This window comes from Planococcus citri, chromosome 1 (genome assembly GCF_950023065.1).
Source record: "Planococcus citri chromosome 1, ihPlaCitr1.1, whole genome shotgun sequence".
NCBI classification, from domain to species: Eukaryota; Metazoa; Arthropoda; class Insecta; order Hemiptera; family Pseudococcidae; genus Planococcus; species Planococcus citri.
Genome location: NC_088677.1, coordinates 34,402,620 through 34,419,206, shown reverse-complemented (window position 1 = coordinate 34,419,206; position 16,587 = coordinate 34,402,620). Strand labels below are relative to the sequence as shown.

General features: G+C 32.9%; 1 protein-coding gene across 2 annotated transcripts in view; it reads left to right on the top strand.

Moving 5' to 3' along the window:
* The first annotated feature begins 3,754 nt into the window (after positions 1–3,754).
* eya (eya transcriptional coactivator and phosphatase 2) overlaps positions 3,755–16,587 on the top strand; it is a 37,280-nt gene continuing 24,447 nt past the window's right edge. For both annotated transcript variants that reach the window (XM_065344171.1, XM_065344170.1), the window contains exons 1-2: positions 3,755–4,105; positions 8,817–9,064. In XM_065344171.1, coding sequence (XP_065200243.1) covers positions 8,999–9,064 — 66 coding nt within the window. In that variant the 5' untranslated portion in view covers positions 3,755–4,105; positions 8,817–8,998. The remainder of the gene's footprint in view (positions 4,106–8,816; positions 9,065–16,587) is intronic.

Here is a 16,587-nt window from a genome sequence, read left to right as displayed (position 1 = left end):
ATTTTGAGACGTTTTTCAAAAAAAAATGGGACCAAAGTTACACGTTTAGGCACTCATTCATGATGTCGAAAATGACCCCTAAAACATATTGGTTGAAATATGACGCATTGGAAATAATATTTCTGGAGTTGTACATATAACTATAACAGCCTAATACCACATTTCAAGATTTCAAGACCTTCCTTTGAAAAAATTGGGCTCCGGAAGTGGTAGGTATTCACTATTCATCCCAAATTATGTCGGATTAGGGTCTCTAAATGTGATAAGAAATGTGGCTTTCCGAGATAATTACTGGTCAATCAATTTTTTCATTCATTTGTGTGATTCTTGGACTGTTTTGAAGAAAAATGGAATTCAAAACCCCGGACAGGACTCACAATTTTGTGCTGGGGCAGATTTTTGAAACGACGAACCGAATTCCAATTTTTAGAATACCATAATTGACAGCATTTGAGGTTTATAATCGAGCCATGTCCTCTCTGCAATCCAATTTGTTTTTCGACTTGCAAGTGTGGTAGGTTGTATTACTTTTTAACCAGGGGAATACCTAATGAAATACGAGTACATATACCTCGTTTTTCAGGCGTAATGACTATGCAATTCTTTCTACATGCATCGTTCGTTTGTAACGTTGGTAAACTTGGGGTCGAGTTGAATACTCAGTAGGTAGCATCGTTTACAAAATTTTAAGATGATAAAAAAATTTTGTTGACCTACTTCGTCAATTTTTTCAATACTGCGATCAAGAAACTTGTATAGGTACATGAAAATTTTCTGCTCAATAATTAGGTACGTGCAGATTCATGGGTCATCTCCAACCTACGGAATTATGAATTGAAAAATTGTCTGAAGGTGTGGTTTTGTCTTTTATTCTTCTACTACAGAATCTATATTTTGCACTGTAGATACGTATTATGAGTCTACATACGTATAGGTACTCTAGTTATTAGTTAATACAGAAAATACATTAATACATGTATCGTGATCGTACGAGTATAAATAGGTACTTACATTTTAAATACACGCTACCGCTACAATTATCGCACGAGAATCGTATTACGATTTGCAGTCTTGAATAAACGAATGGCTGGAATACATGTTGCTACATGTTTATAAAAATGGAATATTCAATTGCATTCTGAAAGTTAAGACAAGGCGGATAGCATTCTTTCAATGATCAACGCATCAAATAACATCAACTTTCTGGCTACTGTGGTGTGATACTATGTGTACTATACAAACACATAGGAAAAAAAAATCCCGCAAAAATAAAATAAAAAAAAAACTAGTTGATAATTTTATTAATGATTAGTCCATCGAGATTTCTAAACAATCTTTACTCGCGGTAATACGATATAGCATCGTGTTTTGGGTGCTTTTTTTCTTCTGTTTTACATGTGTTTTCCTCCCACATTAATTAAATCTGTACTTGAGAGTTGGGATGCGGTGCTGGAATGATTAAGTTGCCTCGTGGGATTACGTTTGAAAGGTATAAGATACGAGATGGCAATCCGCGTTAAACTTTGCTTTAATTAATTTAACTTATTGCTCGTTAGTGCAGTCGCTTGTTCTGTAGGGTTGAAAGAAGGGTTTCTGGGGGTGGTTTTGTATCGAAGTGATGCATTTCTAATCGCCAAATTATATTATAAGATGTCCTTGCAATGTGCCAATACCTAGGCATAATATTACGGTGAAAATTAATCATTATGTTCGATAAATTCACCTCGTGATAAGCCAGTAGAAATAAATTTGTCGAAAAATATTTTGAATTGATCGTAACTTCGTAAGTATCACGAATATCAGTGGTTCAGGTTACGTTAGCCTGAAAGTGCTGAATTTCATTCGCATTTTTTTGAAAGAATTTTTTATTTTAAAAAAAATCAAAAATCTGCGAAGTCTCAAAAATTTAAATTTTGAATTCGAATTAAGTATTGAATTTATAAAAACGTCCTAAAATTTGAACAAATAAACTCAACACCTGAAATTTTACAACTGTGTCATTTTTTTGTGCTCTTTTGGCGTTCCTATGTCTTCATTTGATGAGTACTTAACTTACCTACCTACCTGATTAACTTTTCAACTGCTGAGAAGAAAGAAGAAGTGAGCCAAAAAATAATTATTTGAATGGACAGAAATTACGGAATAAGTAGGTAATAATATTACAGTTTATTAGAAAACTTCATAACTTTCAGTTTCAACTATTTCTAGGCATTATTTTCCTGCTTAAGATGAAATGTTTACTACTCGATTGCAGTTTTTACAAATTTCTACTGAAAAATGCAATGAGGAGAGGATTTAAATAAGTACATTTGAAAATTGGTTTTTCTATTTAAAGATGAAAAAAAGCTAACTTTGAAAAATATGAAAAAATCTTGAAAAATTGTGGACTGTCCAACAGCTTTGCTTATTCTGATTTTGCCTTGCTTTTTTGCTAACATTTTCAAACAATCTTGTCTTTTTTCTCCATGATTTTTTAATTAAATTGACTAGGATAAAGGTTTTTTAAAAGTTGATAAAAAAGTTGGAAAAACTTTTGAAAATGGGGCAAAAGTTCAAGTGATTCCAACTTTAAAATTGAGTAAAATTTAAACATTTTAGATTTGACAACATATTGAGATTCTGGAAATTGAAAAATTGTTCAAAAAATTTACAAATTCAAACCATCTTGAAATAAAGTTTTTAATACTTGAATTAAAAATTTCCTACCCATTTTTGATTTCAAAAAAAAAAAAAACAAAAACACACACATGTTGGGACTAAATAAATTACTTTGAGCTCGTCACCTGAGATTGAGAGAAATATTTTAAATTCAAATTTTTAATGCCCCAAGACGTGCAAGAAATCAAAAAATAATACGATAGGTAATGTTCCATTTTTTTTTAAATTGAAAACTTTTTTTTACAGATTTGCTATTGTTTTAAGATACGCTTTGCAAAATTTCAAAAAAAGGTACGTTGAAAAAATTGAGGAAAAAAGCAAAAAAATGACTAAGTATTTCTTCTTTCCGAAAAGTTTTGATTTGCAAATATTAAAGTAATACATACACATCGCAATTTCATCTTTAGCCTCGCAAAACAAACATTGCACCCGAAGAACCCATTCTTCCAATATCACCACCTATCCTGCCTACCCTAATACCTAATAAACACACAAATTTTGACAATATAAAGATCATTTAATCTAGTGTCATCCAAACTTCAAAAAATTTTGGTATACAAATAGTACATAATGATTGCCTTAAGCCCTATATATTTTCCAGTAAGTACCTAATCAGAAAATTCGTCAAAAACGACGCAATTCATAATGTGCTCACCTATCCACCGAGTATAGTGCTCATGAGTTAGGTGGGTATATTTTCATTATGCCCTTAAAGGCCAAAACTGCATCCAGCACATCGCAAGTAGTTATGAAAAAATGACCAAAAAAAACGTTTGTTTTTTTTTTTTATTATAATCAAAAGCATAATCGGAGATAGAGGAGCACAGAAGAATATGATACATAAAAAAAAAATAAGAATAAAATAAAATAAAGATACGCATTACACTCGGGACGCCCCTTATCTGATTTGTTACGTTTATTCAGCCGAGGGACCGTAATTTCTGTTTTGTGATTGGTAGAATTCGCTAGACGCCCTCTTACTCATCCTCGTTTACGCGGGCATTTCGATTCTTCCCCCCTTCACGTGTACAATCGTGTCCTTGATTAGATCGAGTATGGTGGAGCGGGAACTGAACCGTAGCCGCTTCTCATAGTTTTTCGGCCTATCATTTTATTCAGCGGTTGTTTGATTGCAGGTAATGTAAGGTTCGTTGTAAATTTAGATGCACAATTACCTGCAATTTTTATCAAATGTTCATTAGATATCGCGAATTAATAGAAAATTAGATGGTAATTTGATCATTTTTTGTCGAGTCGTTTCAATTTTGAGATTGTTTTTTTTCGTGTGGAAAGATTTTTTGAGTTCAAATTTGAATTATCGTAATATCGTTTTGTTGTGCTGCTTCGTTTAATTTTCTATGTATCTTGTCGGTGGTGGTTCCTCTTCGTCAATTTGATTTGATATCATCTACGTACGTGGATAATCCTATAGCTTCAAACTTGGAAAGTATGTACCTGCGAAGGAATTATTATTGATTATACTTATTAGTTATTGTTGATCTAATTATAGTATAGAGTAGAGCTATTTACTTACATGCTATGATGAGGAGCTGTAGGTGATCTCATTCTGAAGTTCTTCTTCTGAAATTTGGAACAAAAGATTAAGATGATTTTGATCATATGTTCTGATATAGGAAAAGATATCTCATCATTCCATCAATTAATATTATGTTTTTGAGGTTTAAGCAAGCATTTTAAAGTTGACGTAATTTTCACAGTACAGCTATGTACATCACAAAGTATCTATCGTCAAATTTTACGATTTTGGCGCGCCATGTACCCGAATACTCATCCGATAAGAGATCTGAGGTTTGATGCCGGCGCCTAAATGTCGTCTATGAAGCGCAGTCATCGAAAAGAAATGGACATAAATGTGTGTTAGATTATGATTAATCGATTAGATGCATCTAAACAAAACCGAAGTGATGATGATGACCTCTCGAAATTTTCTGTAGTATATTGCATCCATTTTGTCTCGATATTGAAAATAATCCACAGTGGTTTCATGGTTTGAATCTACTGGGTTTTTTACTCGTATATTTTGGATTTTTAAAGTAACACAACGAATTCCATCAATCTCAATTCACTCAATTTTTGAGGGAGAACAGGGCTGCAATGAGAGCATTAGAAAGTGAGAAAATTGTCCTGGCCCCTATTTCTGAAGGAGCCCCAGAAATTAAAAGCAATAACCAAAGGCCCCATGGGTGTGCTTATTGTATAACCTCAAGGACTTTGTGTTCATCATAAAGCCAAATTTTGATCAAGAGCCCCAACTCAAATGAACTCCAACTGCTCCGTGTCTAATTTAAGTTTCAAATAAAGAAGAAAAATCATAACTGAAAATTGTCTATTAAATTTAGGTAGGTACCTATCTAGTACCATTTTAAATTATCAGACCAGTTTCCCTGCATTTGCTGAACATTGCTTTTCTACATTGAAACTGATAAAGACCAATTTCCCTCAACCATGAATGAAGGGAGGGTAAAAAATCTGATTAGGGATAATCACCGCCATTCGGGAAAAGTGCCTCTCATTCAAGAAAGAAAGATACTAAAATGAGATGACTGTGGATAAATGGCCATCTTTCTATTGAAAATGATTCAAAAGCCTTTCTCATGTCTCATTTTTCTATCAAGTTTATAAATCATAATTTTACGAGTAGGTAGGTATGTTTCGAAGTAGGTACATTTTATCAGATAGGTATGCTTTATTTACTTTTGAAAATGAAAAACCAATGTCCTCAATGCGTATCAAGTCAATACTCCAGAACCAAATCAAGAATCTATTTTTTTTTTCAATTTTCATTAAAGCATCAAAAATTGCGCAACTTTTAAATCTGGAATTTTTAGGTTTTTTTCCTCTCAAGATTTCTTCTAATACTCACATAGTGTAGGTACACTTCTGTAGAAAAAGTAAAAAGTTGTGAAAAAATTTTGAATTTTGTCTTTCACCTTCGCAAACATTTTCAAAACTTTGAGCTCACCTTCTCTCGGGCGTTTTATTACGTAAATTTTCTCTTCGAACTGTAGATATATATTTTTTTCTTAAAAAGGTAGCATTTTTTAATGAGTTATTAGCAGAAATTTAATTATTTTGATCAGTTTTAAAAATGAACTGATTTCAATGTTTCAAAGTCTCCACTTTTCTTTTCTTGGATCTAGAAAGTCATTGAAAATTCGTCCTTTTTTGGAACAATCTGAAACCCCATAAAATATTGAGAAGAGAAGGGGTGAGAAGCAAAAAATTATTGCTTTAAATTTTATTTTCAGGCTAGAAACAAAATTAAATGATATGAAAAAAAAGTTTTCCGAGGGAAACGCGGGTTTTTCAACTTGAGGTACAATTTTTTCTATATTTTTGGGTCGGATGTTTGGTTTTTCAAATTCCTAAACCTGAATCTTTAATTTTTTTAGCCAACAATGTAAGTTTGTCCTTTGCTGACTTTGAGGAGACTTAAAAGTAATGGTGAAAAGGACGGGACTAGCGGTCGGATGTGCAATAAAGAGAGCAAAAATGGCAGGTTTCCATTGTCCAACTCAAGATTAATGTTTTTCTTACTCAATTGTGCAATTTTTCTCACCAAATCACAAACTTACCAATTTAGAAAACAATTTTGAAACTTTTGGGAGAGGGGGAGTATTAGGACACATTCTGCTTCTCTTTTATTTGGTTTAGTCGCAGATCTGAGATATTTATCTCAAAAAAAGCTTCGTTGTTTTAATAATTTGAAAGCTTGAAGAGATTTCATCCAAGTTAACTACATGTTTAGTGTTTACTGTAATTAAAAGATTGAAATAAGATTTTATATTCTGCACTTGGGACAGGAAGGAAGTAAAATGAATAGATAAATTTTGTACCTACTTGTACATGCACTTGATCTAAAGTCACCTCATCACGATCCAACTCATTTTGAAAAGAGTTGAAATGAGCTAACTCAACTCAATTTAAAAAAAAAATCGAACGATGAATCAATAACTCATTTTAAAGAATTTGATCCTTTTTCAACTCTTTTTGAACTCTGTAAAAATCAAGTAGGTACTCCCCTATAGTAACCTGATTTTAATTAGGTAAACAGAAATTTTCTTGGAATTTGAAAAATTTCGAAAATAAAAGAAATGTGAAAAATTGTCATTGTAAATCAACGAGAAATAAAATAATAATTAATCACAATGACGAGAGAAGAAATATCGACAAAGTTTTCGATTTCTTATCAATCTCTATCGAAGATATACTCGAGATATTTAATAAAGATAAATTTTTGTGGGGATTTGAATGTACCTAACCAGTTCTTTTTTTTTCCAATACAGACAAATACCTAAATATTGGCTCATGTGTGGGGCTACGAGTATATTCTATACCTATTTGTACATTTTATATCGACTATCATCGACGCGATATCTCGTTAACACGTAGTACGCATAAAACTGGAAATGGCTTTCTGACGCTGAGCTAACTTAATTAATGAGACCGAAATTCGTCGAAAATAGACTGTTAAACGATCTATTGGAAAATAAATAAAAGTAGAGGTGACCAAGTGATTACTTTATAGTTAATTTCAATTTCATACGAGCGAGTGTTTGAATTACACTCTCGTCGCGCGTATTATTACTACAACCAGTCGTATAGTTTAGTACAAATTTAGTTAATTGGAAATTACGCAGGATTGATTCTCGATCGTAATGTAGGTTAATAACGTAAAATTTGAATCAGTCATTTGTGTAATTGCTATAGGTATTGCTCAGGCTTTTGGTATCATTGGTTGTACTCTTCCTCAAACTCGCGTATTATCCACTCTCTATGAAAATTCTCGTCATGTTTCTTGTCAACTATGTCTGATGCCTATGTTTGCTGACGTTATAATGGTGCATTAATTTAATTAAAACTTGAGTAGGTACACTCTTCTCTATATAAACGTATCGAAGGAATAAAATTAATTGAGCGATTGGCGAAGTGAAATTTACTGATTACTTGGATAGGTTTTTTTTCACCTGAAATATACGTATTTATTTTTACTTATCCCTAATTGCACTTTATGAAAGTCGAAATTTGATCAGCTTGCGTCGAGCTAAAAAATTTGCATCTTTTTGATTTCCTAAACGATTTACCTATAGGTAGTATGAAATGTCATACTCGTATGTCCTATAAACTTTTCAATAGGTAGGTATATCTAATTTTTATTTTTTTCTGGTAGGTACGTTTGCTTTTCTTGAAATTATATCATTACTATTGGTATTAAAACAAAACTATTTGCCGAAAGAATTTAGAAAAAGATTTTTTATAGTATCAGCAGTTTCAGGATAGAGAGCTTTTAAATTTGAGGTGGAAGAAAAAAGAAAAATATTTACCCTGTATATTAATTCGAATCTCTTCCTGGATGTAAAAAAATTAAATGACCCCCCCCCCCCAGCACCTACTTTTAGCGTTTTCCTTTTCCACACCAGAAAAAAATGTCGAGAAATGCTGTTAAAATATTCATTGTAGTACAATTAATAATTCCGTTCATCTTTTCCGTTTTAATATCCCACTTCCGTTCAACAATTTCAATCGAGTCAATAATAACTTTTTACTTAGATACTGGTGAATCTACATAAATACACACCTGTGATTATTAAAAAATCACATCAGCGATAAATCAATCTGCTTTAAATCTCCATTATCTGTAAAAAAAAATGCTTTGTACGTTTTTTCAAGTGTTAGACTATTTAAATTATAATTAAACGTGAACGGAAAATTAAATTATTAATAATCGACAAAAATGTATGTATTTCCTGTCTTTTGAAAGATTTGTATCGGTAATAAGTCAGAGCTATTGTTTGTATTAAAGAATTACGGTCGTTTGAAGTCTTTGTAGGAAATATCTATAATGTGTTTAATTAGTTGATCAGCTAATTTTGCGGATGTTCATCAATGTAAAGGTGTGCGAGAGTGTAACGGTAGGTAGGTAGGTAGATAGGTAGGTAGGTACTCGAGCTAATTTTTTTGCACACACAAAAATCATTTCCGCACAAAAATATTGTAGGTACTTGCTTTTAATGAATTTTGTGAGAAAAAAATTCAAATACCTATTATCTTCTACCTTCTTAGGTACCTACTCGTATCTAGAATCAGAATTTTAAAAACATAATAAAATTCTAAATACCTACCGATGTTTTTTGCAGTCCAAGGTGGGAAAGTGGCGGATGACAGTTTGGTAGAACGGCCTAGCGGGGCCTGTCAAAATACCAATAATAACGATACAATTGTTACGGATATTTCGAACACCGCTGATTCATTGGCCGCCACTCGTAAAATTCAATCGCCCGATGATCTGACGACAAATCAAATCAATGCCTCTACAACTATGTTGTACAACCAAATACTACCTTATTATCATCCTTCCAACTATTCTTCGTTATCCTGTTACCCGGTAAGTGATTTTTTAAAATTTTCTAATACTCTTACGTTCTTTCATCATATCTTTAAATCTATATCCAACGCCTGCACCTCTTACTTGATTTGTAATGAATTGCTGATAAAATTTTCAAGAGAACTTCTTTTACATTGTGATCATGTTTTTACCTAATGCTCTGAATCATAATAAATGATATCATTATGCAACAAAAAAGTTCATGCAATCGTATAATTCTAAATCAATGACAACTAACCTGTTTTAATTTTTTTCCTCAAAATTTGATACTTATCAATTTTAGGAGAAGAAGAAAGTTAAGGAATGTCAAAAAATATGACTACCTACTTACTTACCTATTTTCTTGCATTTCAAATCTCAACAAAAACGATCGCTCCTAGTCTTGTAAAAATGAAATTAATGAAAAAATAAAAATGATTCAATCAGCTCTGAATTTTGATCGAATTACATCTATTCAAACCTGATCTTGGAGGTACATACAGTCACTTTCCACTGAGTCTTGAGAAGCAAAACAAATGATTAGATCTGATGAGATCAGGAAATTAACTGTACCTACCTAGAGGGAAATTATTGGATATGATCAGGTCTATAATAGTCGAATAAAATTGGGTTCAAAGAATACATTAGGTATGTAGATCTGATGTGATCCAATAATCAAACAGGTATAAAGTGGCCTGATCACTGATCAGATCTAGTATTAAATCCAAACATTCCCAAGATCACTTATTAAAGTTTGAATTGTATTAAGTAAGTATAGATCAACTATGTTCAATTTAGGGCGGATCGCCAAAAAAAATCTGCAGATTCTGACCAAATTCAGCAGAGACTTTCATTTTTAGTTGAAAGTTATACTCAAAAAATTTTAGCTCCTGAGGTGCCCCTGGAGGGGGATTATCATGTCAAAGTACAGATATCATTCTTGAAACTGAGTGAATATTTTAAAACACAGTGGTGCCAATTTTTTGAAAATTTGATTCAACTCCAAAAAATCAAAAAATGGCAATTTTTTTGATTTTTTGAAGGTGGCAAAAATGATCAAAAATTAGCACCGCTGCGTTCTAAAATATTCCTTCGGTTTCAGGAATAAATACTTTTCAAGAAAAAGTTTTGAAAACACGATTTTATCCATCACCAAACCAGGTTGTGTAACTTTCAACTCAAAATGAAGGTCTTTGCTGAATTTGGTCAAAATTCGTCAATGTTTTTTTTTGGCGAGATCCATCCTAATGTTCATGTAGTCGTTGGTCACTCCCGAGACAATGCGAAGAGGAGAACACTCCGTTGAAATTGAAAAATTTTATGAAATAGGTATTCAAAAATTTGGGAAAATAGGTACAGTAATTGAAAAGAAATTCAAACAATTGAAGCATATGTTTCCAAAACGCACTGTCCAAAAAAATATTGATAAGAAATTCATGGTACTTCGTACAATTTGGAAACGTAGAATTGAGCCAAATTCGCTGATTTTTTTGATATATTGTAGCCAAGACCATTGGGCACAACATATCAAAAAATCAGCCATTTTGGGCCGCAACTTTATGCTAGATGGCCTTGCAACCTCAGAATCTTTGAAAATGGACTTATAGTGCGTTTTGGAAACATATGCTTCAATTGAAAGTTGAAATCTGTATTTTTACCTATCGCTTGGAAGAAATCGCTTTCTACTTTGTAAATTACTTTACTGAGCAAAGATTCAATAACATTTTTAAAAACTTTGAAGGTAAAAAAATTGATACGATACACAGAAAATAATTTTTTTTCCTGCTAGAATGATTAGAAATTTTTGAAAGTTTTTGCCCTCACTTCACTTGAGTCAATTCGTTCTTCTTTTTTGAAACGGAATTCAAATTTCTGAAAAGTTTTTCACTTAAAGTATACATATTAACTATTGAAAAAATACTAAATCCAAAAAAGCGATTTCTGATATCAAAAATAATGTTTCTTACTTCTTGGACTAAAAATTTTCCAAAGCTTTTGCCCTTGTTTGACTTGAGCCAATTTTCTTTTCGTTTTCACACTTCAAATCCTTAAAAAGTTGTTAGGTACCTACATACTTATTTTAATTTTAAAAATATTTTATCTTGAAAAATCAATTTTTAGACATTAAAAATTATGTTTTTTCACCTCCTGATTTTATAATTTTCCAAAGCTTTTACCTTCATTTTGCTCAAGTCGACTTGAATGGCAAATTTTACTTGAAAATTCCTTAGGTAATTCCACTATAAAATTTTTTGACTAGTAGGTACGTACTTGGGAATTCTTTGGCGAGTCAATTGGAAATTTATTTCTGTCTCCCTAAAAATATCTCTCATGAATGTCTCATGTTCCTGAGGTCATCCACATAATATTTGATTTTAAGTTCGAACTCTAACATCTACCAACACATCTCACAATCAACATTTTGTAGTCTAATTGTCAGTCGCGATCGTGATCATTTTCACGCAAATTTCTCTCCTCACCCTCCCCTCAATCAGCAATCGCACAACAAACAGACCCCCAAAAACGAGTCCAAAACCATATCCATGTTTAAAATGACGTGCGAAATTTCCAAGTGGCCAATGATAGAGAAGAGTTGCTTTCGAACCGGGTAATAACGCGTATATTAAATGAACAGATAACCGATCAAGATCACTCGCATAAGGGGAAGAGACTGGCACTCGAAAGACCACCACGTTGTGTTTGTTTAAATGCAGCAGATGTAACCCACTCTTCTTGTATGACCCTTGTTCGTTCATCTTTTACTCAACCATATTTGAAAATTGCGGCTTCCCTCTTTGCTTTTATTAGTCCTATGTTCCCTTCGCCTTGTTTCACCACATCACATCAAAATGTCCATCTCTCTAAATTGTCCGGATCGCCGGCTCGCGCCTAAGTGAAGATAGATCGAAAAATGGAATTCGTGTTTGCAAAACGAATAATGTAAATAGTTGTTTTTATAAAAACCTCGGACGAGTTGTTATAGATTTTTCATTAATAGGATGCGACGGACTGATGGGGACTGGGAAGGGATGCTTGCTGTTTTTCAACCACTTTGTATGTCTGTGTATGTGTATAGGTTCGACTAATACAAGGGTAACAATGTTTCGTAGGTCTAGGTACTCTCTCTATGCAACTGCATTGTACCCGACCATTATGATTACATGGCAATGGCCAGAGATTATTGAGTTGGTTTACTTTTGGTAGACAATTGCAAAGGACGAGAGGGCAATAGACTAGATATTCTGTTGAAATTATCTTCGACATCTAGACGTCTTCTCTGATATAAATTCAATAATTTGTGGGTTTAAAGCGCAAAATTACTCATCAATTCAACATTAAAATTTGCCAAAAAAAAAAGCGATACAAAAGTGGATCTTGAAATCTTAGAGAAACAAAATGAAAAAATTACATAAATTGGAGAGTTACTGATCACTTGATCAGTTTTTGGTAACAAACATGAACAAGAAAATACGTTCGTACCTACTTTGTTTGACTTCATAAAATGTTATCACTTTTGCTCAATTTGTTTGCACGAATAAATATCAACTAGGTGTTCAGTGCATTTGATCAAAAGTCAACAATTTATTAAAATTTATGATATTGGGGTTGAAAAGTTTTTGACTTTTTAAAAATTGGTTTGATAAATTTAATGCATCTAAAAGCAAAATCAAGTCAGTGGATTTTGAAAAACTGAAAGCTATTGGTTAGAAAATTGTACGAATTTGAAAATTTGAAGCACTTTATACATTTTTTACGACTTGAAAGTTTCATCTTTTGGCTTTCCATTCCTTGCAGGGACAACAGATTTTCTCTCTTGCGATAAAAGTTGACTAGGGGGCCTCCACCCCCAGATCGCGCACTCGCTTCGCTCGTGCTGCTCACCCTGGCCCTCTCGCTTCGCTCAGGCCTCTCGCCCCTCCGGGGCTCGCTTTTTTAACAACTCAACACATGCCCCTGCTCCTAAATGCAAATCAGCTGAAATGTGTCAATAGCAAATTCTACTCTAGAGTCTGGTTCTAAAGTACAATGTTTAAAAAAATTCAAGTTTGAACAATATTTCTATCAATTTTTACAATGAATTACGACATTTTTTTTTCTCAAAAAACTTACATCTATTCACTTCAGATTTATACTTGGGGTGTTGAATTACTCTGGTATACTTACTGACTTGATGATTATCATAATTTTTTAGGAGTAAAATTTCTGAAATTCTATTTGTAAAATTGGGTAGAAAAATGTTTAAAATTCTTGTAAAATGATGGCATAAAATGTGTAGGTAGTGAGTATGCTGGAGTAATTCAATCCTATTAAATGAAAATCTGAGGTAGGATAGTCAAATTTGTATCCCAAGTATAGAAACCCTACCAGTGGTGGGGTGGCTTAGCTAAGGGAGGGACGTGACTTGAGCCACCCCCCCCCCCGGCGAGTGAAAATTAGAAATAATGCACGCAATAATGAACCGTTTTTTCGTTTTTTCGACCCATTTTTTTCAACAAATTTTCGCTCTCACTTCACTTGAGCAGTAATTGCACCTTCATTTCCATACAAATTATCATACATTACAAAGGGTTTCCATTACATTACCTCTAATTTCGATTTTTCATACCTAAAAATCTGGTTTTGCCCTCTCTTTGAGAAAATTCTGGCTACACTGTACTGAACCCTTCTCCATCTTCACTTTAACTTTTTTAGAAACAATGTTCCACTAAACATTTAAATTTGTGCTGTTGAAATAAAATCCTAACCCAAAAATGATCTCAAGTGTAGAACCTCCTCTCCTTATTATTTTAACAGACACCACATTCCAGTTTTGAAAAAATATAAAATACTATAGCAATGAATGTAACTCGCAACACAACAAACAACAACATCATTTCCTCCTCAACACCCCTACGCTGTAAACACGCCCACATAGCAATGTTCTGAGTGTATTGTTGTCGGTGTGCATTGTAATACCTGCATTTATACACAATAGAGAAAGTGTTTTTTCAATTTTTTCGGCCTTTAATTTGAAAAATTCCGATTTTTTTTTCTTGATGACATATCTACACGTCAAAAGGAACGTTTTGAAAAAAAAATTGTCGAAATCGGTTTGATAGAAAAGGCTGGCGAACTCTATCAAGGTTTCTACTCGAAATTCTATTGTTTAAACACAATAGAAAACGTGTTTTTTCAATTTTTTCGGCCCTTAATTTCAAAATTTTTGATTTTTTTTTCTTGATGACATATCTACACGTCAAAAGGAACGTTTTAAAAAAAAATTCGTTGAAATCGGTTCAGTAGAAAAGGCTGGCGGACTCTATCAAGGTTTTCCTTCAAACATCTTTTAATATATAAGGATTTTCTGGGTAAAAAAATTGAGTTAGACTTGTTTGGAAAATGTTTTGAAAGCATTAATTTTTTTCGAACAATTGAAAAAAAATTAGGCAGGTATAAGATCACATCTTTTCAACAGGTATTATGTACTTTCATCATTTGCAAAAAAATTCCTTTGACACGTCAGTAGGTACAGGTTTCCTCCTTGCCTTCTTCCAAAAAATGTGTTTTTATGATTGAGAGGAACAAGATATTTTTTATGGACTTTGGCATCAATCAATGTTTCTTCAAATCTGACTGAAGAAAGAAGTATATTCTCCTTGCTGAAAACTAATTTTAATTTTCAAAAAATCTCTCCTTACCCCGAAAACTAATTTTTCAATTTTCATTTAAAAAATTCGAAAAATATCAGTTTTAAATTTCATTTGTTGAAAAAAAATCAAAGTTGTCCATAACTTACCATCCTCATGGCCTATTACAATTTCCAAGTTGATCTAAAGCCGATTTCCTATACTTACCCTTTAACGATCAGTAAACTTGAAAATGAAACGTCCGCAATTGGGGGGAGGGGGGTAATTTACTCTCATACTTAAAACTTCAGAAACTTTGATTCTGATTCGAAGATGAATATACAGTTCAAAATCTAAAATATATGGAATAATTTTTCAGCTATTTGATACCTATTTTTACGTATTCACAGACTTGGGTATGGGTACCTTTTCGAAAGATCACAAAAAAACCAGATTGGCGTTAAACGGATAGAAAAAAGGAGAGATGAATTAAACGAACCATATTAAAGATCTTTATCTCATATTTAGGTCTTTTATGTCGCACGAAAATGTACTGATTATAAACTTCTATCCAAGTATTTAGGGTTTCCTAAAATGTTTACCAGGTATGGGATATGTAATGTTCAAATGCTTGCAAAATATTCAGGTAGTGGGAGTTGCTGCAAAATCATTTTATCAACAGATGCAGCTTCATCACATTCGACTAAAGAGCAACATTTTAAAAAAAATGGTGTTACCACTTAACAGGTGGTTGTCATTGGTTGGTAGGTGCGTTTTTCAACCAAAGAAAATTTTCAAAAAGTTTGATAAATTTTGTCAAAAAAATGTGGAAAAAGTTATAAGAGGAAATATAAATAGGAAGGTGAGCAATAAAATTACCAACCTACATCATACAGTTCGATCAGTATCCCATTGAGAAGGTGAATTGATTCGTAAGTTTCAAAATTCAAAGTGATTGAAAATTTACGATAGCAAAAAACTTGATCATCGAAGGGATGATTGTCTGGATCAAAAATTGAATCAAAACATGCTACGATTTCTTCGCGATTCGTCCAAGTTTTGGGAAACCTACCTATTTGTATACACGCGTATAGAATGTGTTTAGTGAACATGGTATTTGGATATTTTCATTTGGGTGTTGTGTTCTACTTTATTTTTATTGTTCTTTATGTATGTAGTTGTCGCATTCTTTTGTGATGATGGGATAAAGTTCCTTAACGCAAGGTTTCTGACAAGAGGGTTCTTTAACCCTCGGTTTGGAAATTTTTACAGAATTGTATGGTACGTACTCGTAGTACCTATAGTGACAAGGCACGATCTAAGATCTTTACAATCGAACCGACTATAACAAGTATAAATGCTGGAAAGCAAACGTTCATCGGTATCGTAGCTTCCTTCAGATCTTTATTATTCTTTTCTATTCGGAAATATTTCCCCCCGAGAGACGACCGAACTGTTTTCTTCTTCGGTAGGTATGGTACATGGGTACATGGTACACTATGCACTGCAGCAACCTCTTTAAAAACTGATCGCGCGGCCTTCGCCCTTGTTTTCATTACATTAATCCATTGGAGCGTAAAATAAGATTACTACAGCTTCTTCGAATTAGCTTAACACCTGTTTTCATGTGCATGCTTTCCCGAATTAATTTTCTCCTCGTATAATTTTTTTGCTTCAATTGTAACGTCATATTCATTAAATTACGAACGCGTTAAATGGTACGCACCTCTTATGTCTTATAGGTAAACCCTCACATCCTGTCTTTGTGTGGTTATAGACTGTTAATGAGTCACTCGAGAATCAATCCTACCTATATAGAAAATCATGGGTTAGGTAGGTTCGAAATGCACTGATGGTTCGTCTCGTGGGTTATTAACTTCCCAATCACACTTTTCGAGGTTTACAAATTTTTATTTGCCAAATTTCACGCAATTTTTT